This window comes from Austrofundulus limnaeus, unplaced genomic scaffold (genome assembly GCF_001266775.1).
Source record: "Austrofundulus limnaeus strain Quisiro unplaced genomic scaffold, Austrofundulus_limnaeus-1.0 Scaffold35, whole genome shotgun sequence".
Taxonomy (NCBI): Eukaryota; Metazoa; Chordata; class Actinopteri; order Cyprinodontiformes; family Rivulidae; genus Austrofundulus; species Austrofundulus limnaeus.
Window position 1 is genome coordinate 2,477,493 of NW_013952437.1, and position 24,312 is coordinate 2,501,804.

Below are 24,312 nucleotides of genomic sequence, written 5' to 3' on the forward strand. Positions count from 1 at the left end.
TATATATATATATCACTTTTAAATCCTTTTTTATTTTTTACATTTAATGGCACAATTGTAACTCCACAATCCCCTCTTTCAGCTTTTTTCTGAGGTGTATTTCAGGTCAACTTGTTTTGAGGCTAGTTCCAAAATGTCATAGAACTTGAGAAAACTGACTCAAACAGAATAAAATGATATCTCCGCAGCACAGAGAGAAACTAAATTCAACTTTTCTGCAGTCCTAGAGACTGTAAGTATGCAACAAAATGCATTTAATTGCTAAAAAAGGTGGATTTATGTCTTAATTTCATAATTTCTCACCATGAAATGAAGTTTGTCTAAACCTCTAGCAATTAGAGGCGGTGGGTTATTCCTTCAAGGAAGGCTAATTTAATAATGTTTCTTACACATGCCTCTGCTGTGAGAGTCAGGATGATGGTGCTTAGTCCATGTCCACACGACAGCAGACCAAACACATGAAAGGCAGCCCACAAGCTCTGATGAACTGGATCCATCAGTGTGAATGTCACAGAAAAACCTTAAAAGACAAAAATATATGTTTTAAAACATTCCTGTTTTTAAAGTGCCTGTGACATCAAATTTTTKTAATAAATATGAATGCCTTTTTTGAAAGATAACATTGATAACATGTTCCAAAACAAATTTCACGTCGCTGAGATGAACGGTTGTTGAGATATTTGTAAGTGAAGAAACAGGAAGTGATGTCAAAGAGGAATGTCAGCATGTAAACAGAGCGTTGTTACAAAAGCTAACAACACAGACTGTAGAGAAGAATCTGATGTTTCTTTAGATTATTTTTAGTCGCTATCAAAGAGAGATGAAGAAGAGTTAAASTTTAAATAATTTTGTTTTAATAAACGGAGACCAGCGAGTTTATTTTATTAATGAGTTCCCCTTTGATGTCRCTTCCTGTTTCACTTTGGCTGAGCCACATTTAAAAGAAAACAGGCCAGTTATGGGACAAAATGGGTAAAATCATGTGTACTCTGCCAATTTTCTTAAGTATAAATATGTTTTCTTTGACTTTTTGTATTTGAAGGATAGGCATGTCACAGGCACTTTAAAGCTATGTGCTTATCGACGGGACTCACCTGAAGCAATGATGGACAAGGCAACGGAGGTCGCTAAGTTGTTCAGAAGAGGTTGCCTGCAATATCTTGAAGACTTTGGCCTTGAAGTGAAAAACAAAACTCTCAAAAATACGTTTTTTAATCCAACTAACCCCTGATCTGTGTGGCTCAACGCCACGACCTGCGTTACCTTCCCATGACGAAAAGCTGAGGGGCCAGAACCACGACAACAAACAATGCATTCACAACCTGACTGAACAGAAAAATAAACACGTTATTATGAAAATAAACGTCATCTCAGTTCATAGACACACTCACAATTTGAACCTCTGACTCAGTGGGATCCATCTGCTGCCGTGATACGCCATGAAGATCAGCATGTAGTGAAACATTGTTGCGGCACATCCAGACAGGCGTGTGCTGAAACTCTGCTACTGCAGAGGGCCCCGAGTGCTCTGAGGAAATATTAGGTTTCATTCTGTCCGAGCCGTTCCTCGGTCCTGCTCCTGGAGGTGTTTTACATCTTTCCCTGCTTCCGCGCAGCTGATTCCAATTCAATCAGCAGGCCTCTGCAGAGGCTGGTGACGAGCTGGTGAAATAAATCACTCGTTTTGTGGTTTGAGACGTGTTTTTAAGGAATGGGAAAACAGGGAAAGTTTCCTCATGATATCTAAAAAAAAAGAATTAAAAAAAAAGAAGAAGTGCTGCTGCTCCACCCACTTCTCCTCCTCTAAATTTGTTCAAAATATCTGAGGGAAGTGTCACAACCACTCCTGCCCCACACTGAGACACTATAAAACATCAACTCTGGTTCTGTTCACTCCTGATACTCCTTCAGTCCAGTCCAGTCCAGTCCGGTCTTCAGAGGGTCAGAAACATCCAAAATGCCTGCTGACTACAATGGAACGTGGGAGATCATCAGCAATGAAAATTTAGATGGTTATATGATTGCACTTGGTAAGTGAGGTTGTTTATTTCTGATAAATAGCAACATGAGTTCAGTTTATAAGGACAGTGAAAATGCTTGGGGTCTTTTTTTTTAATTTGTTTTCTGCTCTGCAGGCATCGACTTTGCAACACGCAAGGTTGCCTCTTTGCTGAAGCCTCGGAAAGCGATTAAACAGGATGGAGATTGTTTCACGTTCCAAACTTCTACCACTTTGAGAAACTACGAGTGTTCTTTCAAGATTGGAGAGGAGTTTGATGAGGTGACCAAAGGAATGGACAACCGGTTGTGCAAGGTAACAATGTTTGAGGTGTAACAGTTGATTTCTGAATCTGCAGTCTGTCACTCAGAGCTAATAAACTGGATGTGAATTTTAAAATGTTTTTTCTAGTAATTTTTTTGTTTCCCTTCAGAGTGTGGTCACCTGGGATAATGATAAGCTGGTGTGTGTTCAGAAAGGAGAAAAGGAAAACCGAGGCTGGACTCACTGGATTCAGGGAGACGAGCTTCATCTGGTATGACCTCCTTTTTTAATGCTCAAACTGTGGTCACACACGTTTTTAAAGAATGGATGTAAGCAGTCTTGCAATTATTCTCAAACATCTCAAGTTTACAACTGTTTTCCTCGCTTTTTCAGGAATTAAAATGTGAAGATCAAGTCTGCAAGCAGATTTTTAAAAGGACCCAGTGACGCAGCCTTGTTATAAAATGATCTGGCACTCTTTGTTTCTATCGAATGGGCTGAGAGACGATGCTGCGCCAGCTGTCATATCTGAAAATAAAAGGGAAGAAAAGCAAAAATGTCGTGATTTTTTTCTTTTGTCTATATTCTGCAAAACAGAAGAAAGATGACTACTTAAATCTTCAGCTATTTCATGCAGTTTCGTATATTTAAAGGAAAATAATAATTTTTTTTAGGTCACGAATGAGGAACGTCTGCTAACATATTTTCCAACTAAGTTTGTAATGTTTCAAACTTTAAGGGACAAAGAGTCAGTTTTCACCTCAGTATAACTTCAGCAAATGAAAGGAAAGCAGAATCTGATTTGAGGATGTTGTTTTCTTTGTTCGCTTTCAGGTTCTCAGACTCAATTTTGTCTACTGCGTCTCCACACCTGCCTCGCTCAGGGACAGACACTTTCTGTCCTTGAACAAAAACCGCTATAAAGTACTTTGTTCCCTACACCTCTGTTGTAGATTTCCAGGTGCAAAGTTTCCTGCTTGTGCTTAACATAAATAAAATTACAACAGCATTCAAAGGAATGCATCAGCCCAACTATCTTGACACTTTAAGCTGTTGACACACTAAATGTTGCTCCTATTTGCTTTTAGCTAGTGTACTTTTGGCTTTACCAAATCAGCTTTTTTTTCCTTTTTTTTCTGGAGGGGTTCAAGATATTCAGTGCATTCCCAATGAGAATAATTTCACTAGTTTAAAATATGCTGCCAAGTTCAATATTTTTTCAAAAAGCAACCTAAATTAAACCATTTATGTTCATTTTCCCCCTGCACACAAGAATTATCCAGTACTGAATGTTGTGCCTTTCTCTTTCAATGTCTCTTTACATTCAAAAAGGTGTTCACCTTATTTTAAAGGCCCTGTCACACTAGACAACTTATGCCAACCTTTGAACATTTTCAAAACATTGAAGATGGAATAAAAAAATCAACAGGAAGCTCATTTTTGGTAATGTGATTTGAACAAACTGATCAAATGTATAACCTTTTAGCAATTTAGACATAAAAATGTTTCAGAGGTTTGCAGAAGTTGTCTAGTGCAGTGACCCACAAAATATCCATGGCAAAAACTTGTGACCCCAAATATTACTGGTCTGAGTACACAAACTTTGTTACTAACCCTAAAAACACAGGCTTTTTGACAATCTAAACAGCTTATACACAAATATAAATACTTGTTTTTACTTATTTTGTGGTTTTGTAATAATTATAGGGAAAATGTTGCATCAGCAATTATTTTATTACCCTTTAAATTGATTTCTGGAGATTATCCAAGGTGCTTCATGACCCATAATTGGGTCCCAAGCCCAACTCTGGGAATCAAAGTGCACTGGTTCCAAAACTTTTCAGCTTTTGACCCACAACATAGTACAAAACAGTAGAGACCTGTGCCCCTAATGTATGATAAACATTTGTATCAGGTCAACTAAACATGAGCATAGTAACAATATTTTTATACTACATTTGGCCATTTTAAATACACTAACCTCACTCCTTTGTAACAACTAAGGCAAAAATGTCATTAATTCAGAAAATCTTTTCAGGACCCCACCTTGATGTTTTGGGACCCCACTTTGGGTCCCGACCCCAACTTTGGGAAACACTAGTGTAGTGTGACCGGGCCTTGCTACACAAGCCCAAATGTTCCCTTCCATCTCTCTTTTGTAGGAACACCTCCAGGTCACAAGGTGGCGCTGTGAAATGCTCGCGCTCCATAAGAGAAAACAACTTCCGTCCGCGAGTTTTTCTTTCCTTCAAATGTTTTTTTTAGCTACACATTCGTGAATGTCACAGCTTTAAATCGGGTCATTTTCATTATTTGATTTGAATTCGAGGCATATCTTATTCTGCTYTAAAACATATAATGTCAACAGATGAAGATGAAACTCAACAGGTGAGAGCTGCTGCTAGCAAATTAGCATCAACAAACCCACTGATGAAAAGAAAGTTTTGCAGGATTTATATTTGTGTGATCTTTGTTTCATTTACAGAGGTTAAAGGCAGCGGTTCATTACACAGTGAGTCGTCTGTGTCAGAATATCGGAGAGGAASAACGGAGGAAGTTCAGCAGACWGGTTGTAGCAGCTATAGCCGAGACAGCATTCAGACAATGTGGTGGGTTCACTTCCTGGTGCTATAAAGTCTCATTTATTGACTTAATTAAATCAAATTTCAATTAAGCTCTCATCCACAACTTCAAAACATTTGTTTTACATGACTTTATTTTATTTAGTTTTTCTTTTTTACGTTTTGGTGCCTCAGTATTTTTTTATGACTTGTTTTGTATTTATATTTTCAATTCATGGTTGGAACATATAAATAAACAAATACACGTAGTTTCAACATTTCTTATACAATTTTCACAAATGTTGCATTTAACGCCACTGTACCTTTCTTTGTTCACTCAAAGGGTAAATAAAACCTTATTTGTCAGTTTTCCAAAGTATTAGTTCAGAGGCAAAAAGGCTTCTAGAGCAACTATAAATTTACTAATTGTGACAGCAATATTTGGTAACTCTGGAATTGTGTTAAAATACACAAAAATTGTGCTCAAAAGTGTTTATTTGCAGAATACTTTCAAAAATACCCAAGTAAAACTAAAGTGACTTTGGCAAGTGTTTTCTTACACAGGAAAAAAAAAAAAAAACCTAATTCAGGCCTCCCATGCAAGATCTGTGACATGCCTGGTTAAAGGTCAATAAGTAATTGTTTTACAGATGCAGTCAGTATTTTTCAATACATTGTAGTATAGATACATTTGTGCCTTCTWTATACTTAAATTACACGCTTGTAGAWACAGGTTTAGCTTAAATACACAACCTTTGTTAAATCTGAAACATCTATGCTTCCCAGTAAATGCTTAAAACTCTCACGCTGCTCATCCAGAAAACTTATTGTCTGAACACGTTTCCTTTTTTTTGCCTAGAAATATTTGCTAAGGACCTGGAGGCGTTTGCGAGGTAAGCTTTTATTTTTATCCATGTTAAGTGAACCCTGTGCTTTTTTGCCTTTAGCYAAAAAATACAATTGTCTTGCGATTTCCAATTTGTCTTTAGGCATGCTAAAAGAAGCACAGTGTCTACAGAGGATGTAAAGCTTGTMGCCCGTCGCAGCACTGCACTGGTGAGTTGGTCAAATTTCCACTAAAATGCTCAATATTGCTCAATACCACAGAAAAGTAACATGTAGATACGATCAGTCATTGCATTTTTCAGTTTACAGAAGACRACAAATTTAATGYTGAATTTGCTTTTATTTCAGSCCATCTACATACAAAGTAAAAGTGAAGARCTGGCTCGTGAACAGGAGCTAAAAAAGAAAAGTACGGGGAAGAGGAGAGCAGAGACTGAGGACATGTAACAGGAAGTCTGCAGTGTCTCACTGTGTCCAACATTGTAAATAAACATGAAGCCTGACCAGTACACAAGCTGCAAGACAGTGGAAAATGATTTATTTCAAGTTAATGTTATAATTGGGAAAACAAATTGTACTTTATCCAGACTCAAATTCTCTCTGCAGCTTGGAGGGAAAAATAAACAAATAAAAATTCTAATGCAATCTTTTAGAGGTGCATTTTGCATAAACTGACCTGTATAAGCTGAAACATTAAAATYGTTTTAAGGCTTGCCACAGTGGCTTGAGTACACTTTATAATAATGTCATCTTGGGTTGCAAAGTTACCCGTAAAATTATAAAGTTATAAAAAATAATTTCTCACAAATTTTGGAAGCCTGAGAACTGTATGCGTACTACCTAAAAAAAAAAAAAAAACTGGACACCATCTTTAAAATTAAATAAAAACTCAAATTCTAGCAATGTAACATACGTTTTATTTTCTTTTACCAAGAACAGTACAAAAAATATATAAATTTGGAATAAGCCACATTACTTGGTATTTCTTCCAGGAACTTACCACTAATCACAGACGTTGATGGTAATAGAGCATTCACTCTTAAGCCACCAAAACCAGCAAAAAAGACAGGTACTACCCCGTGTCATGTATGAGGCCACACACTGAAAGTGTTGGAAATTCCATCTTCATCCTTCAGAACAGACTTCAGTCAGGGTTCAAACGGAGACCTCGACCAGCAGAGCCCAAGGTCCCTAGATATGTGAATCGAATTAGATGTTTTTGATTCGACAAACTGACTCAAGCAGTATCAGCTATGTTAACTATTTAAATGAATTTTATTAGAGAACTCCCTTCATTTGACAAGTTCTTAAAAAAAAAAAAAACACCTCACAAACAACAAAGAGCTACTGGGAGCCATTGGACACACCACTCCACGTTCAAACATCTCATCACTCGCGTCCCCCAGAGTCTTCAGCAGGTGTCACCCACATCAAGTACACACTTACAGATCAGTTCAAGAACATGAAAGCACACAACATACAGCATTCAAATCAGATAATAAGCAAATACAAGAAGTCAGCACAACATTCCACTACATTTTTATATTTCTGAACTTGACAGACATACTCAAGAGTAAGAAGAAACTTGCAAAGATTTAAAATAAAAAGAAAAAAAATCTTGAAGTACTAATTAAAGAATGTCCATGTTAGGGGAGGCGCTCGTAGCATCTGCAGCTTCCACTCACACACTCAGAAAGCAGTCAAGATTCTGGCTCTTTCACCGCACAACCAGTCCGTTTCACGCGTCTCTCTCCGTTCGCTCACTCATCGCTTCACTCTTCGCCACAAGCCATCCTCAATCGCACTCATCAGTTCTTAAAATGTCAGCTGCGCAGTTCTTTCCATTTAAAAGTGGATAAAAGTGAAAACACCCACCGTCTCTCAGAACGTGCCGAGTGAAGCCGTTCTTTGATGGCATTGCATTTACAGGTGGGAGGGAGGAGAATGATAGCGATATCACTCCAAGAATGCTGCCAAAGAGGAGCTTCCTCGCAGGGAAATGGAAGAGAGGTGAACTGCAGAAGAGATTTCAATGAAGGCTTTTCCACAGAACTTGACTGCAAATAAAGTTGCACTTAAAAAACATTTAGGTTTCAACCAGATTCATTCCAATGCAAGATTGCCTTTTAAGCTGGTGACAATGCCTGATAATGGTGAACTGCAAACATTCATGCATTTTTTTTGTTTTGTTTTCAAAAATGAGTATCACATTTCACAATACATGCATTAGAGAATCCAGTTGAAATGGATACAAACAAACAAGACATCAAAAATAGCACTTTAGTCAAAGATCCTGGTAAACAACTCACTTCAACGCTTCCTAAATTAAATCTTTAGCTTTTTTTCCCCCTCTCTCCAAATGTACAAAACATCTTCCACAAAACTTTTTCAGACACGCATTAACTCCAGAAATAAACTTGAAAAGACTCATCTTTCTCACAATACTTACCCACGGAAACACTTAACTTACATACCCCACCCAGACGACTTTGACTCCATGCTGGACCCAAAACCCGAGCTAAACCCACTACCACTGGTTGTAGAGTTGGACCCCGTGCCCCAGCCCAGGCTGGCCGAGCTGGCGCCGTAGTTGCTGTTGCCTGCACTGAAAGCCTGACTCTGGTCCCTGCTAGAACTCGTCCCACTAGAAGCGCTGCCTGAGGTGGGTGTCTGCTGCTGGCTCGCCAGCATTCCCATCATTCCCCAACTACTCTGCAGAGCAGCCTGAGCAGCAGCCATCATGGCGGGGTTCAGACTGAACGAACCGAAATTGGCCAGATTGCTGTTGGTGCTGCTCCCCAACCCACTGCGACTGCCACCAAACGCTTGAGCTCCAAAACCGTTTCCGAACCGYCCTGTACGATCATACTGCCTATTTCCGTGTTTGGGCTCAGCGTTTGAGATGTGAACACTGACTCCTTTGATAATAAGGTCCTCTCCGCAGAGAGACTGGGCAACCTGTGGAGAGATGACACAAATTCAATCACCGTGGACTGGGCAACGCTAAAATGCTAAATCTTTCTCTACACTTTTAACATTWTACCTGGTCATCTGCGAACGTGACGAAAGCAAAAGCTCGAAAAGGCTTGGGGATGAAAACGTCCGTGACTTCCCCGTACTGCATAAAAAACTGCCGCAGATCATCTGTGGTCATGTCCTCTGTGCAACGCCCCACAAACACTTTACGACTTCTCAGTGGCTCGTCCGGACCCTGCTATGAACAAATATTAGAAAAAACAATACATGGTAAACTGAGTTATTATATTATATGAAATGTATCCACAATGTGGGGGGTATACGCAAGTACATTACCATATTCACCTTCGAGTTAGGAAGCTTGCAGTCACACCACCTTCCGTCGATCATGTGACGCTGGGCGATCACCTTTTCTTGAGCCTCGTATTCTGTGAACCTCACGAAGCCAAACCCCTTCGAGTTTCCCGTCTTGGCGTCTCGTTTCACCTGAGAGAACAAAATAAGCAGTAAACCTCGACTGTGCCGCATGCAAAGCGTGCACGTTTTAAAAATAAATGTTCCACGCAGCACCTGAACCATGATGACTTCTCCGAATGTGCTGAAGTAGTCTTTCAGGTCCTGTTCTGTTGTCTTCCATGGAAGACCCAACACAATCAAGTCAGATGTCTTCATGTCCCCCCTCTTCATTTTCACGGCAGAAGAAGCATCGATTTCATCCATTTTTCTTTTGTTGTCTAAAAAGACAAAGTAAAACAGAATCAACACCATAAACTTCCAACAAAAACATTATGTGAGGTTCTTAAAGTATCTAACAATTCACTGTGTATTTTTCAACAAGCTAGATTAGAGAAATCTGTGTAACAGACTTTTTATAGGAGCAGACTGAATAACTGCCTAGTCAGTAACACAATTGTTATGTAATGGGGGTAAGGAAGAGATGATATTAATAAACATTTTACATCATTATTACCATTACAGTAGACTTGTGTAATTTATTATGACCATAGCAACTTATCAAAAATAATAATGAAATCAAACCAAAATCACCAGAAACATTTTTTCAAACTTGTTTTATTGACTGATAGGTTTTAAGCAGCTCCTTTTGTAAATAAAGTATTATAAGTCAATCTATCATAAAATAGCAGAAAGATCTTCTGGAATATTTCTGAAAATGGCAAATGATGAGTGTGATATAATAATAATAATAATAATTTAAAAAAACACTTCAACTAGTAACGTCATGGGCATTTCTAGTGTTCATAAGTTAAAATATTTTGGTTGTTTATTGAAAAGTTGATACAAAAACATTTTAATATATAAGTGAAACTAAAACTATAGTTTAGTTTTATCGTCTGTTGCAACAACCTAAACATAAACTCTAGTTCTGAGTGAGTGCTGATCCGATAACATGAATTATAAATAACAGTCCACCTGTTTACACACTCGGTCGAGTGTTAGGTTTCAGCTGTGCGTACCTTTTGGATAGTTCACCACATAAACAATGTTCCCCCATCCGTTTTCTGGTGCGTGCAGAATCCCCTCCACAAGGCGCACACCGCGCATGCACTGAGACACGGGACTCCTGAACCGCAGGCCGCACGCCCCAGGGAACTGTGCGGCCACTGTCGAGAGCAGAACAGTGCCGTCGTCCTCGGCAGGAATCTCCATGGGCTCCTCGTTTTCTTCCTCTGCCACTCGAATATAACCCTCGGCCATTCTCTCCTTAAATTAGAACTTTTCCTTACTGAACTGAAACAGCGCTGCAGGAAGCGTGCTGTCTGCGCCCTCTSGTTTCTTTGTTCGCTGGGACGGGCCGGCGAGCTGTGTCGTCAACACCGGACGACAATTACTCCAATGTGCTTCTTTCAACAAACAATCCCCCCCGATAACAAATTATACTAAAACAACCCCCTTAACTTTCGCAACCTAAAAAACATTAACGAAGAACAGGTCTTCGCTCGCATGGAAAATACGAAACGTGTTTTGGTTTGATATATATATCTTTTTCACGAGGTAAAACCATGCGAGGCCTAGCAAAATGGCTGCAGAAGTGAAGAAGGAACTACGTCATTTGTTAGGACGAGACCATTTCATGGGRGGGGGGGTGTTAATTGTCTATTGTTACAAATAATTATTAGACAAACTACCGGACTATTAGGTTAAATTTGTTTTGTTTTTAAGCATATAAACTATAACACTGTAGAAAACTTGTGTAAACAACATATATAAACTTTTATTTTTTTATTAGCACCCCTGCTTTTAATGCGTGTCGACCAGGCGAAATTTACTTCCTGCAACCACAAAGGCAGCTTCCGGTTGTTGAAAATAAGAGTTAGAATCACATTTTAATTTCAATTGACATATTTGGACCGAGCATATTATGGACTTTCAGGTTGTTTTGTCGGACCAGGCAAAAGTACTACATAAATAAAAAAAAATGCTAATTTTACTCAAAACAAAAATTACAACTTATATTTCATAGTTTTTCTTTCTATATTGTTGATGTTTTCAATAAAGTGTTTAAAAGTATGTTTTTATTGTTTTAAACCAGTGTTTTTTTGCAGATATAAATTTTTAATTATATGAATTGGAGGTGACCATTTTCAACAAAAGCTTTTAAAAAAACTATGATGCAGAACTTGTACACTTAAAACTTAAGTTAGAGAAAATTAGTTATACAAGTTGCATCAATAAAAATTTAAAGGTGTTCATTTTTACTTCAAGCCTTAATTGCAAATTTACATGATGCTACCAAATCAGAAAAACATTAAGCCGAGTTTATAACTTTAAAGAGAATGAAAATCAAGTGCTTTCTGATTCATGACAACAAAAAGGGATCTCAAACAGCTTTTTATTACATTTTTCAATCAATAACAGTACAATTTAGTACAGTATCTATCTTGCATCCAGCTCACCGTGGAACACCAACAGACTGAAATGAAATACAAAAAGTGGAAAGGTACATAAGGGTGCAGAGCTCTATAATATTAATGGAAAGAGAAAAGGGAGTCCATCTCAGTTGAATTGCATTTTCACTTGTGGCCACACACGATTACATCACATTTATTGTACATCATTGCAGAAAAAAAAAGTGAAAATATCTCACAACCTTAACAAAAGTGCTTCTGTATACAGTGAAATGCTGTCATTCAGATGCTCCGATTTTCAATTTAAGACCAAAAAAAATAAAAATAAAAAAATATACAAAAGTTTTAGTATGGACAGAATGTGAGGACTTTTTTTTGTTCCTTTGAGAGCGAAGATTGGAAGGAGAGAGAGAAGGATTTGTCAAGGACAGAATTCATACAATGATTGTTATAATTATTACAAAAATTGGCATCAATAGAACTGGTAAGCATAATTTACACTAAGTATGAAGATAATATTAAGTCTTTCATCATTCTGGTGCATGGCATTACCAGTACAAGATGTATGCAGAGTTTGAGCCAAAAAATGGCTTCTATTACATTCAATCAATAGGTTACTCTCCTTTTTTTTGGTAACAAAAAGAAAAAAAAAATCTAGAAATTTTTTGCACCATTGAAAGCAAGTCTACAGCATGCACATCTAAATTAACTCATGGCAGACAAAATTAAATGTTTTAACTTAAAACGTCAGCTCATTATTTTCAGACATTGATTTGTACATTTCATTCACAGAGTTGTAACTGCAGTCCCAAGCAAAGGAAGTGTGTATTTAGTTAAATGAGGTGTTTTTAAGTGGATACAGAACACAACCCCCTTCTGTATAGTAAATTCAAGCCATGCCTTTTTTTAATCTTGGCAACTACCTCACTATTCCACTCTATCCTGCCAGAAGGCATATACAAGAATTACGGGGTTTAACAGGATAATTTTCCTCATAACTCCTTTTTTTTTTCTTTTTCCTTTTTTTTTTACTGGAATGAGCATTCATAACTTATAGCATGTGCTTGGTTAGTTAACATAGTATTAATTGAGAGGCAAAGCTTCATGTGCAAAAAGCTGTGATGGAACAAAAACAGCTAGAATATAAATACATAATGGACATTTCAAAAGCTGCTCGTGTAATATGATCCAAGCTTTTACTTCTGCATGTTTTTCTCATCTTCTATGATTTACCTGAATTACAAGGACAAGCTGTAATTCAGACATACTAAAAACCACTAAAGTAATATGACAAAGAGAGAGCCATCAAGAATAACAAACCATCAGAATAGAAATCTTAAAAAAAAAGTTAAATAATTTGTACAATTACACTCCAACATTTGCTTTCAAGACGCACACATTTGCATGGGATGATAGTGTTGTTTTTCTCTTTCAAGGTAACATAAAATGGTCCAAGAAGGAATGCACAAGTTTCTGATTTGAGACCACAGGAGATCCTTTCTTAACTAGGTGATAAACAATTGTGCTCTTCTTTGTGTAGGAAAGGCATTGGTTTCCTTTCGTATTTTTATATATATTTATATATATATATATATTTTTTTTTTGTGGTGTCCAAGTCAGTTTAAACAGTGTTGAAGAAGATGCTGTGAACATTCTCAAGTTGTAATGGTATTCCAGTCAACTTTGGAGTTAAAAGAACATCTGGGAAAGAAAGAAAAACATTTAGGATTTGAAGACCCAAAGTTGATGGTTTTTGTGCTGGCCTGCCCATAGGGCATTTTGATGAGAGTACATTTAAAGGCCTACTGAACAGAGATAAAACTGAAAATTATCTAGACAAAGAAAGACAAGTTAACACAACATTGAAAACCAGAAGCAGCTCAAACCTTTGGTCATTTGAACTCTTAGACTACTTTCACACTACAGTCCTCAAAGCTTAAATCAGATTTTTTTTTTTTTTTTTGCTCCAATTAAATTATTTCCCATTAAAAAAATTTAAATGTGAACGCCAGCAGACTCAGGTGGGAACAGTCCATAGCCCTAAAGCAACCTGCATGAACAGAAGACACAGCAGGTTGTGTTTACAAAAGTAAATAAGGATGCTACACATTAGCATGTAGCTATTCTGAAGTTGTTGTGCAATCAGGATGAATAAATGATCTGCTCTTTTTGTTTCATCCATTGTTTATATTTGGCCTTACCACTTCAAACAAACAAGCAAAACAAAAATCTGATTTGTCACATTCAGACTGTCTGGAAAAAAATCTGATCTGGGGAAGGAGGAAAAAATGTCTGATTTGTGTCACTTTTGCCTGCAGTGTGAATGTAGCCACAGAAAGCTCACTAAGGACAACAACAAAAGAACCTACAGGCTTCAATTCCAGATCTTCAGAAAACTGTCCCAGGAGCCTGTTGCAACCGCCATGCCATCTTCAGTAACCCCCAGGCAGCTAACACGGTTGTCATGCCCAGCCAACACACCTTAAAAAAAAAACAAAAAACAGATGAAATTAAGTCTAACAGACAAGAACACTTAATCAAACTAACAAGTAGCTGCATGGTCCCAGGCCTGCTGTTACTCACCAGCACGGTCAGCTTTTAGTGTGTCCCACACATTACAGTTGAAATCATCATAGCCTGCCAGAAGAAGGCGGCCACTTTTTGAGAATGCAACAGAGGTAATGCCACATATGATATTGTCGTGAGAGTAGATCATTAATTCCTGATCAGCTCGCAGATCAAACAGCCTGCAGGTGGCATCATCTGAACCCGTGGCAAAGGCATTGCCATTAGGGAAAAACTAAAGAAAACAAATGTATACAAAAAAAATGTATTAACACATAACAGAGGTAAAACAAAAAGTGAAGTGTTACTTAAAATGATATAAAAATTGGGTCACACAGCCTAAATAACTTACACAGATGGCGTTAATGTCAGACTCGTGACCGGTAAAAGTCTGTCTGCACATGCCCTCTCGAATATCCCAGAGTTTAGCAGAGGCATCACAAGCACCAGAGACGAATAACCGTGAGTCGGGGGCCAGAGACAGGCTCATTACATCACCTGTGTGGCCCGCAAATGTGGTCGTCTGCTGGCCTGTCTCAATGTCCCAAAGTGCACTGAAAGATATTTTTAAAATATATTCATCAAGTGTTTTCCATTCCTTCAACACTTCACACAGAAATGTTTGGCCTGAGAATAACTTAACAGCTTTGGTTATCTTTTTCCTTACCAAGTGGTATCTCCAGAGCTTGTAACAATCTGGTTGTCATCAAGAAAGCGACAACAGGAGAGGTAACCTGATTTTATGAGAATCAGTGGAGGTTTTAGATTTTAAATGGGTAATGGACGCTTGTAAAAAGATTTATTATTTTAGCTAAAAAAAGAAAGTAAGACGAACAAAATTCTATACCTGTATGTCCTGCGAGCTCACGGCTCACACGTACATTCCCCTCGCGAGTTTTCAGGTTGTAAATAGAGCAGATGTTGTCTAGGCCACCACAGGCCACATAGTTTCCTGAAGGTGCATATGCACAAGTCATGACCCAGGAAGATCGAAGTGGAATGGCATGAACCTATCAATAACAAAAAAAAAAGAGGGCAGGGTTATGAAAGCAATTTAATGCGTTAAATTCAAATGTCGATTAGGGCTGTACAATATATATAATAGCTATTGAAATATCAGTGAGCACAATATAAATATTGCAAAGGACAATCATTAAATCACAGGCCATGACAGTTCATACATTCATGTTTTCACTGAACAACATATTTGGTCAACCCAACAGACCCTCACTGGCCTTGGAATTCACAATTGATTTAAATCAAAGTGATGACAAATGAGAAAGTGAAGAAAACGTGTGTTTGTTTTATAGACTACCAGCGTGACATTAAGGCACAGGTTTGTAGATAAACATCAGGTTAGGGCTGAAACGATTCCTCGAATAATTCGAGTAATTTGATTTAAAAAATCCTCGAGGCAAATTTATCTGCCTCGAAGCTTCATTAAAAATACACACTGTTATAATCAGCACACGTACGGCTGCCCGGAATATTATTTGTGTAACACACAATGCTACAATGTTAGCGCTTCCGCTAATAGTTAAGGCCCCCACATACTCGTTGCACATCCTCGATGTTTCTGCACCAGAACAAAAACAGTGGCTGCATGTACCGAATGTGTCCGGAGTTAACCACAGGTACCACAGGTTACCTAAATCTGTGATAATGTGTCATGTTCCAGATGTACAAGGAGGAGGTATATTTAAGCTAATGTTATTTGTGCTGACTAATCATGGTGACCTGGCAGGGTTTTATTAAACAGTGTGYAAGTTGTGTGATTAAAAACAAGACTTACTGTAAGTTTGTCAGATAAAAATAAAAACACAGCAACAGATTGACAGCTTGAGCTGAAACACGTTTGTTTGTTGATGTTTTTATCTTAGTTTAAATGATACTTGGGAGTAAATATTTCAAGTTTAAAAGTATTTATAGAAGATAGTTGGACTTTTTTAAATTATTTGCTGCTGCTTTTTATGATTTCAGCCTTCATTACTGCTGTCATATTTGTTTATAGCTAAGCAGTCGAGACTAAATCTTTTATTGCCTAAATGGGAGCCCTGCATCAACCTAATAACAGTCTTAAAATATTTTTTTGTTACAGTTAACAAGTGAACTCTACAAAACTCAATATTACCTATTTTACTTATTAAATTTCTAACAAAAAAAGAGACATTTAATTTTCCAATCCATAACAATAAATTTAAGAGTTTAGGTTTTTCAGTGATGGTTAAAAATGATTCAATGACAGAGTGCTTTTAATTAATGCCTCCTCAAACACAATACAAACAAATGGAGTTTAAAACACATTAATTAATACAACTGGTATTGTGATTTTACTTTGATTGCAGCAGGGTCATCAGGTGTAGATTACCCCTTCACAATATTAAATAATTGTATATCTAATAAAATAAGCTTAAATAAATACTGCAGAACATGACAATTTTTTTTATATCTGATTACTCGATTAATCGATTACTAAAATAATTGTTAGCTGCATCCCTAAATCAGACACTGATCTAGAGTAAATCCCTTTTTTGAAATGTGATCATATATCATAAATGTATCACATTTATGATCATAAATGATCATAAATGTGAACATAWATTTAAAGTGATGTTTAAGAGGTGAAATGATGTGGTTATGGAAAAGCAAACCATTTTAAAACTGAAACTAACATAAAACTGGTTTTAGACCTGCCCTGAAACAGCCCAACTGATTTGGTTAAAAAAAAAAACAGATTAAATTCCATAAAATGAATATGTCACAAAAAAATACAAGCCTACGCTTTATTCATCAACTTATTGTCTATCAAGCCGTTTTTTTTGTCAAAACAAGATCCAAGCTTCTTAATGTAGGCTGTCATGATTGAGAAACAAACTTTTACAACATTATACAATTTGATAAAGAGAAAAAAAAAACACCTTGTTTGTGGTATAGCTATCCCAAATAATGAGTTTGCCATCTTGAGAGGCGCTGACCAGGAGCCTACAAAAAAGCAGCAATATAAATATTAACACAGTTTAAAAAGTTGTTGCACACGTGCTTTTTTATCCATTGTCAATATTTTGTCGTCATTATTGGAAGAAAATAAATTGCAGAGAAAGAAAAGTACAAAGACGTCAAATAAAATTAAAGTTAGACTTTAATTTACCTGGAATCTGTTCCCCAGTGCATGGCATAGATTTTAGCCAAATGACCTCGCAGCGTTCGTCTTGTACGCATCTGGATTCGCCCAATGGGGTCAATGTTAGCTGTGATCTGCAAACCATTTTGCACTCTGGTTAATTTCAATGTATTCACCGTGCAGCTTTGTACCCACAGGCAAATATTAAGCTCAAAGATACCTGTGATAGTGTGGCATCTGCGCATGCTTTCCTAGCATCCTGAAAATAAAAATAAAAATCGTCTTTTTAGTGCCAAATGTCTTTTAGTTGCTTCAAGTTTTCCGTTTATACACTTAACTTGTGCATTTAACAGGAACCAACCAACAATGTTAAAATTTATTTTTTACTTACTCTGATCTGATTTTTGAGCTGCTCTGCCTCTTGGCGTAACTGGTCCAGTTCACTCATTTTATTCTTCCTTTTTAATTACCTTTCTCCAGCTACCAGGGCACTTGATCTGAAACATATATAAATTGGAAAAATATAAAACAAAAGCATACCATTACACAAATTTTAATTTGCAAAGCAGTAATACTTTTTAGGTGATCAAAAAGAAAGAATGAAATAGGTCCCTGGACAAGTTCTTCTCCTCCAAGAGACTTCTTCAGTCTGAAACCTGCCAGACTGAAAAGGTCTCTTGGAGGAGAGACGTAACGTTTCATTAAAGAAGAACTTCTCCAGAGGACCTACTTAGTTTTTTCTTTTTGATTTTTCTACCTGGATTACTGAGATGCATCAGGATATTTTAGGTGAGTTCTGACAACAAATACAACTAGAAAAGTACTTGTTTTTATTCGACTAAAAAAATAACACTTCAAAAAAACATTTACTTTACATACAGCTTATTGTGTACTCGTATATTCACACCTCAATGTCAGTGTGTCCTGACACACAATTCAGATTGCCAGACAAATCCTGTTAAGGCATGACTTTCCAGTGATCCAAAAAGCAGTCATTATCCTGTTGACCTCAATCCCCAGGGTACTCAGAAATTTTGCCAAGTGATCAATAAGCCACTTATATTAATACAGATCCCTGAGACCCTCACAAAGTTCATCTAATAAAATATATTTAAATTCAAGTCATTATAACAGATTAGGCCTACATGTAACAGAAACTTAAACTAGCCCATCTCACATTCAAAGAAAACTAATGCATTTTGCTTGAAAGTTTTTATGAGAAACTGACTTTCATTAAATTTATTACATCAGAGATCAATTTAAATTGGTCTACAGAACAGTACTTAACAAAAAAATTAAACCAATCCAATAAAAATACAAACTAGTTTAATATGCTTTTTAAAGTGTTTATTAGCTGCAAATTATATCCCTTTCATACCATGACATGTTGCTTTTGATGTAATGCCACAGAATACAGTTACTGTCAATAATTTAAAGCCACATAAATGTTTTTTCTATTAGGTACCACAGTGTAATATTATGGTGGCAAATAATTACAAGCATAGATATTAATGACAAAGATCATATTAATTGTTGCAACATGGTTACTGACCTGTTAAAAACTAATTATGTGACACAACCTTGTTCTGACGTCCATGTAAATAATTATTAGCGTGTAAAAAAACTCACATTGGGAACACATCTGTAAATGCACTCGTTTATGCAACAAAATTGGTGAAAGTAATTTACTGCACCAACTACAATGAGAAAAACTCATTTATAAACCTTAAAGTAAATAGACACAATTATGTCCAAATACAAAACTGCCTAGGATCTTTCACAAATTACCTGCTAATAAATAAATAAATAAAAACATACATAAAAATATTTTTTCTGTATTATGCATGGACTTCCAAAGAATATAACCCAAAAACAAACTTAAAGAGTAGACTTCTCATCTGACATATGTGATCATGAATAGTTTTAAAAAAAGTTCTTACATAAACTCTTTAGCTAAGGTAACACGATAAATTCAGAACTATTTAACATTCTAAATAGCAAAAGACCATTAATTTTGCCTTCCCAGTTACCTTACCTGGTGTATTTGAGTCAGTATACCTTTGTCACCGAAGGCTGCAGGACAAGACTGCCAATCGTCTTTACCGGCCTACATCACCTTTTAGATTTGCTGATGGGTTGACCTTTCTGACACATATTATCTTCTTACACTCATTAATCTTATAATAAACATGTCATGGAATGTATTTATTATTTAGCATCATCCACAGCACAATGCCATCTTCACCTTGAGGACCTCTGCGACCAGCGGTGATACTGAAAATAATTGCTTCAACCCTGTTTAAAAAAAATTTTCAACAGTGCCAGGTTCTATTTTCATAAAATTTTATTTACAAAATTCTACATCTCAAAAGCTTCAAAATGACACATAGTTTGTTTAAATTTGGTGATTTATCACCTGGCTAGTGGTTAGCAACAAGTTTGTTAAGTTTACAAGAGTGCAAGTTAGAAAACTCGATTTTTATTGGTCTGGACCAATGTCATCAGGATTTTCAGTGTATATTTAAAAAGGGGAATGTCTTTCCATCATAGTGACGCCAAACTTATACAAAGCGTAGCCAGCAGAGGAAAAATGGTCAGTTTCAAAAAGGAAATTATAAAGGTTGTTTCTAAAAACATACCTGTAAGATTTTTTTTGTTTGTTTTTAAAGTAGATTAGGAGAATTACATGTTATTTTAGTGACTGGGATCAATGGATGGTGATTTAAAAAAATCATTTTTATGCAAACGTCTGTCAAAAATCATTAAATTCACTTATTTTGCACTGCAGTCTGTGTTTACTCAAACTCATTTTGCAGAACATACAGTACATACATATGTTTACTGTCCTCACATGTTATGTTTTCAGGGTATTAATCTGTGATTAGCCAAAGGTGCAAAGCTCTTGTTTGGGTTTAATGTGGCTTTAAACTGAAATATGGAAGTTTAATGACTAAAACAAAAGTTTTTCCTGACCCTTGTATAAATCTTGAAGCTTTCAGTTCTTAATAGTTACTGTTTTGAGCCTTTTTTATTCAATATTGCACAGCTAATTAGAAGGTCAATAATTTAATATAATTGCTGATTGACACAATTGAAACTTCAGTGGGCAATAATATTGTGATACAGTCTAAAGTTATGTTTAAAATTTGAGTTTTAAATTTAGGAGTAATCAAATTTCAGAAGATTGTAAACTTCCTACTGAGGACTGTGGATGCCTGCAGTTCACTAGTTCCTCTCTCTCATCACTTCTCTTTTCCAAGCGCCTGATCAGGGTCAGCTGACTGCCTGATAAACAATGAGCAGTGGCAAACAGACTGGAGACATAGCTAGCACTAGCTGTTTTCAAATCCCTTAAATGAGTCTCCTGTTGCTGAGGGTGTCTCTTGTGCTTTCAGCCAATTTAGAAACTTAAAATATCTTGCAGTGCACATATCAACATCTGCTCGAAAGGGACCTACTGGATTATCTGTACTGTTAAACTCTGATAATGCAACGTTTCACAGGTCTAAAGCTGGATCATGGAAAAAAGCCATAACCAGCAATATCACTGAGCAACTCTATAATCCTAAAAGCTGAAATCCACAGTCCATGAGTCTCTAATCCTATCCATGGCCACTAACGTAAATAGTCGCAAAGCCAGACTAGACATTAAAAATATGTTTTCAGAATTATAAAAAGGATGAATCTAATCTCAATTCTTTAAAAACACATAACAAATCCAGGCACTTGCTTTGACAAAGTGCCTGGATTTCCAGCTGCTGATAATAACCACTGCCTTATTTCTCCAGCATGACTAGAGTCTGGGTTCTTCTTCTGACAAACTAAGAAGCAAATGTGCATTCAGCAGAAATCTATGCATATGTGAAAGCAGATTAAAAAGATATTATAAAGGTGCTACATTTAAGTGCAAAAAGGTTGCTTTTGTAACAGGTACGAATATAAAATATCAGCTGCATGAACAAACTAGATCTATCTTTTTAAGTTTGCTTTGCCTATATTTACCCATCAGTGTACAAACAGCTGAGGTGTATTTAGCTGTGTGGAGCATTGTGATTTGCCTACAACACTGTTACAAACAAATCAGATCATTTGCATGTCTGTTAGATAACCCTTTCAGTTTGTTTGTTGCACCTAGAGTAAAGAAGCCATTTCAAGACGGACATTTTAGCCAATTTATTTTATGAAATAACGTGGAGATCTATTAATCGTTAGTATTTGGGTCTAATCAAATGTCTACATTTAGTTAGCAGTGCACAGAGTCGTGCTAATGACGCTAGTAATGCTAATACGCGCTGATGGAAATCTGAGAGGATGCGGCTAAACGCCATCTTGCAGACTGCTAGTTAGCCGCCGATGCTAACAGACTTGACGACGAGGCCTCTGTAGGCAGGGCAGAGCTCATTATTAGGTACAAACATGGAGATCTAAGTTAACTTCTGTGTCGACCTTTCTTCTAATAAAAGATAAAGGGGAGCTTGAGTCTCTTAATTCCACTACATGCAAACCAAATAGCTTTGTCGCCTCATATAAAATAAGAAAACAAAACCACGGCCAATTCAGGAAAAGCCTCTTCCGCAATCACACCGAGCGCTAGTTAGCTCGTCGTGAAGCCAGCACCGGATCAACTCGGAAATCGTCTTGTTTACCGGCCTGCAGAAATCCACTTACTCACATACTAACAATCTCGTTAAAGGCTACAGTTCCCGTTCCTGATTTAATTACGCCCTGTTCGTATATTTTACAAGATTTAATCTTGAAGCGAACCCGAGCCAGTAAAAAAAGAAAAAGAAAAAAAAAAGACTGCAAGGTCGGGCAGTGATGGCCTGTTTCACTTTAAGCAACAAATGCARTAACATATTGTCTGAAATGTTTTCATAACGTGAATTATCCATCTATTTCTGAATTGCATACAAATAAAAAACTACTGCAACAAAACTAAGACGCTGCATAGCAGGCTAATGTACTGGGCTTGTCAAAAAATGGGTGTTAACGCGTCCACAATAACAATATAMTAATAATATACATACATCTTATGTATAAACTTAGAGGGGCGTAATGGACGTAAGAGGGAACTTGTGACAGCAGATGATCTGCTTCCGTCATCTACCAACATTTGACGGTAAATTTGTTTTCGGGACTTTTATCGTTTTAGCCCAACCCAGTGAGTGAAACCCTCAGCAACATCCTTACATTTAATACCCAAGACAAAAACCCCGCTACACGGTTATTAAAACTATATATTTATGTCTGCATTAGTTTTATTTCAGCCGTCTTCTGACACAASCAGCCAGGAGTTTACAGCTCCGTGTTTTAGGCCGAGCAGCAGGTCCGGAGGGCCGTCAGTGACAGCAGCCTGCCTGGCCAACATTTTAAGTTATTTCAACAAAATCCAGAACCGTCTCCACGTATTGAAGAGCACTAAACCTGTTTTTGATTGACTGGATGGAAAGTTACACGAAAACTCGAAGCAATCTCTGCTCATCTTGCAAAATCAAGATATAAGCCCCGTTTGCAAAAAAAAAAAAAAAAAAAAAAAAAAAAAAAAAAAAACCTCCCGTGTTTCTGTTTGAGTCCGCTGATTATAAAATGGGCTCAGCGTTAGCTCACCGCTGTTTAATGCTACCCCACCCCCGGCCAGTCCGATTCGACCACAGTTCATCAGCTAATGCTATTTTAATCTTTTCATCAAAAATACGTGAGAGCGGTTCAGTTCCACCTTACCCGATTCAGTCTTCGCCTGATTTTACGCTTTGGCATTGACTGGAAAACGAGACGTCTTCCTCCGATCCACGCATCAACGAGCACCACAACGCTAGCTCACTAACTAGCTAAGCCAGCTAGCGTCGTTTTCCGAGGAGCAGCCCTTCCCGAAAGCAGGCAGGCTACGGCTGGGGGAGCTCGACAACCAGGGAAGAAGAGGAGGAGGAGGAGGAGGTGGGGGGGGGAATCACACCCACTAACTAGCCTTGTGTTGATGACAATGCACTGGCAGTCGAAGCAGCTAATTTAAAATGTCCCCGCTTTTCCTCGTCAGTAAGAAAGCCGGCGGTTTSACCTTTTTTTGCCGAGCCTAACAGCTGCCCTGCCCGGAGTTTGATGAGTCTCGTGCGGCCATCGAACAACGAGATGGGCGCGGTAACCCTGCAGTCGGCGCTGGGAAACCCCACGTTGCAGCAGCGGTGGAAAGGAGAACCTTTGCTTCGATTTGAGCTGTTTTTTTTTTTTGTTTTTTTTTTTTAACAAAATGAAGATGTAACCGTGATTTTATGTTTTCATCACATTTTTTTTACAGTGATTTATTTTGCTATATGGTGCACAAAGTACTCGGTGTACATTAGTTTTGAAGCTGCTTAACTAATATGCCCAAAGTTGGCTTCTAAAGTAGGAAGTAGCCATGATTTCAATAGGGTAGTACAGTTTCTGGTGTAATCTGGATTATGAAATCAGATTACAAAATTAACTGATATTATCAAATCACAAATTGGGTGTATAGTTGCAACCGCAATGTGTAAAACATAAAAACAATGCAACAATTTGAAACTTTCAAACCCATTTTAATTCACAAAGTATAATTGTGCCACTTTTTTTTTTCTTAAATGATGGTGGCAACACATCTCAAGTAGGGACAGGGAAAAAAAAAAAGATAATGTGATGCAAATAAGAAGCAGCCTGATGAGCATTTTGCAACAATTTAGATTAATTGGCCTTAGTTCGGACCACCTGGAGGACCACATTTAAAAGTATCCCTCAGACATAGGTAATCAGCAGTTCACCTATTTGTGGAAAAACTGCATCAAAAACCAGTGGAACAATTTCAGAATAATGTTCCTCAACAGCAATTGTTAAGAATTTCAAAATCCCATATTTTCTCCATCCATTCATCCATTTTCTTCCGCCTATCCGGGGTTGGGTCGCGGGGGCAGAAGTTTCAGAAGGGAGGCCCAGACCTCCCTCTCCCCAGCCACTACTTCCAGCTCCTCCGGGGGAACTCCAAGGCGTTCCCAGGCCAGCCGAGAGACATAGTCCCTCCAGCGTGTCCTGGGTCTTCCTCGGGGCCTCCTCCCGGTGGGACGTGCCYGGAATACCTCACCAGGGAGGCGTCCAGGAGGCATC

The 24,312-nt window shown here is 37.4% G+C and overlaps 5 protein-coding genes across 16 annotated transcripts in view; 2 read left to right on the forward strand and 3 right to left on the reverse strand.

Annotated features, from left to right (window-relative positions):
* The window catches only part of LOC106516096 (uncharacterized), a 2,488-nt gene extending 740 nt beyond the window's left edge, over positions 1–1,748 (reverse strand). The window contains exons 1-4 of one of the 5 annotated variants that reach the window (XM_014006287.1): positions 1,401–1,748; positions 1,264–1,326; positions 1,095–1,174; positions 390–520 (exon numbers count right to left, since the gene is read on the reverse strand). In XM_014006287.1, the coding sequence (XP_013861741.1) occupies positions 390–520; positions 1,095–1,174; positions 1,264–1,326; positions 1,401–1,465 (339 nt within the window). In that variant the 5' untranslated portion in view covers positions 1,466–1,748. Of the gene's footprint in view, positions 1–389; positions 521–1,094; positions 1,175–1,263; positions 1,327–1,391 lie in introns of all 5 variants that reach the window. The other 4 variants (XM_014006284.1, XM_014006283.1, XM_014006282.1 and 1 more) reach the window with 4 other exon arrangements.
* Positions 1,746–2,820, forward strand: rbp7b (retinol binding protein 7b, cellular). The gene is made up of 4 exons (XM_014006300.1): positions 1,746–2,030; positions 2,136–2,314; positions 2,433–2,534; positions 2,657–2,820. The coding sequence occupies exons 1-4, from the start codon at positions 1,958–1,960 to the stop codon at positions 2,708–2,710; spliced, it is 408 nt and encodes a 135-aa protein (XP_013861754.1). The 5' UTR covers positions 1,746–1,957; the 3' UTR covers positions 2,711–2,820.
* Positions 2,821–4,455: 1,635 nt separating this feature from the next.
* Positions 4,456–6,184, forward strand: cenps (centromere protein S). Its single transcript, XM_014006313.1, has 4 exons — positions 4,456–4,651; positions 4,749–4,872; positions 5,684–5,717; positions 5,814–6,184. The coding sequence occupies exons 1-4, from the start codon at positions 4,622–4,624 to the stop codon at positions 5,902–5,904; spliced, it is 279 nt and encodes a 92-aa protein (XP_013861767.1). The 5' UTR covers positions 4,456–4,621; the 3' UTR covers positions 5,905–6,184.
* Positions 6,185–6,567: 383 nt separating this feature from the next.
* Positions 6,568–10,702, reverse strand: tardbpb (TAR DNA binding protein b). Of its 5 annotated transcripts, XR_001310067.1 has the most exons (6): positions 10,122–10,702; positions 9,217–9,380; positions 8,983–9,132; positions 8,714–8,884; positions 7,546–8,628; positions 6,568–6,861 (listed from the first exon to the last, which is right to left on the reverse strand). XR_001310067.1 is itself a non-coding variant. In XM_014006312.1 (5 exons), the coding sequence occupies exons 1-5, from the start codon at positions 10,360–10,362 to the stop codon at positions 8,137–8,139; spliced, it is 1,206 nt and encodes a 401-aa protein (XP_013861766.1). In that variant the 5' UTR covers positions 10,363–10,702; the 3' UTR covers positions 6,916–8,136. The 5 variants fall into 5 exon arrangements, 4 of the variants coding, with proteins under 4 accessions (XP_013861766.1, XP_013861765.1, XP_013861764.1 ...); XM_014006312.1 differs by lacking the exon at positions 6,568–6,861 and having other exon boundaries at positions 6,916–8,628; positions 8,714–8,881; positions 8,992–9,132; XM_014006311.1 differs by lacking the exon at positions 6,568–6,861 and having other exon boundaries at positions 6,916–8,628; positions 8,992–9,132.
* A 778-nt stretch (positions 10,703–11,480) lies between these two features.
* Positions 11,481–23,407, reverse strand: LOC106516123 (guanine nucleotide-binding protein G(I)/G(S)/G(T) subunit beta-1). 4 transcript variants are annotated; one of them, XM_014006316.1, is made up of 11 exons: positions 23,255–23,407; positions 17,591–17,696; positions 17,420–17,458; positions 17,227–17,333; positions 16,997–17,060; positions 14,926–15,088; positions 14,746–14,812; positions 14,431–14,632; positions 14,097–14,313; positions 13,883–13,994; positions 11,481–13,214 (listed from the first exon to the last, which is right to left on the reverse strand). In XM_014006316.1, the coding sequence occupies exons 2-10, from the start codon at positions 17,645–17,647 to the stop codon at positions 13,888–13,890; spliced, it is 1,023 nt and encodes a 340-aa protein (XP_013861770.1). In that variant the 5' UTR covers positions 17,648–17,696; positions 23,255–23,407; the 3' UTR covers positions 11,481–13,214; positions 13,883–13,887. The 4 variants fall into 4 exon arrangements, with proteins under 4 accessions (XP_013861770.1, XP_013861768.1, XP_013861772.1 ...); XM_014006314.1 differs by having other exon boundaries at positions 22,921–23,406; XM_014006318.1 differs by lacking the exon at positions 23,255–23,407 and adding an exon at positions 19,235–19,534.
* Between the last annotated feature and the right edge of the window lie 905 nt (positions 23,408–24,312).

What these genes read in the sequence shown, in the direction of transcription:
- rbp7b (XM_014006300.1), top strand. Translation starts at nt 1,958, where the DNA reads ATGCCTGCTGACTACAATGGAACGTGGGAGATCATCAGCAATGAAAAT. An exon ending in TGGACAACCGGTTGTGCAAG is followed by an intron (nt 2,315 to 2,432) that starts GTAACAATGTTT and finishes GTTTCCCTTCAG; the next exon opens with AGTGTGGTCACCTGGGATAA. An exon ending in AGGGAGACGAGCTTCATCTG is followed by an intron (nt 2,535 to 2,656) that starts GTATGACCTCCT and finishes TCGCTTTTTCAG; the next exon opens with GAATTAAAATGTGAAGATCA.
- LOC106516123 (XM_014006316.1), bottom strand. Translation starts at nt 17,647, where the DNA reads ATGAGTGAACTGGACCAGTTACGCCAAGAGGCAGAGCAGCTCAAAAAT. An exon ending in CACTGGGGAACAGATTCCAG is followed by an intron (nt 17,061 to 17,226) that starts GTAAATTAAAGT and finishes GCTTTTTTGTAG; the next exon opens with GCTCCTGGTCAGCGCCTCTC. An exon ending in AGCTCTGGAGATACCACTTG is followed by an intron (nt 14,633 to 14,745) that starts GTAAGGAAAAAG and finishes AATATCTTTCAG; the next exon opens with TGCACTTTGGGACATTGAGA.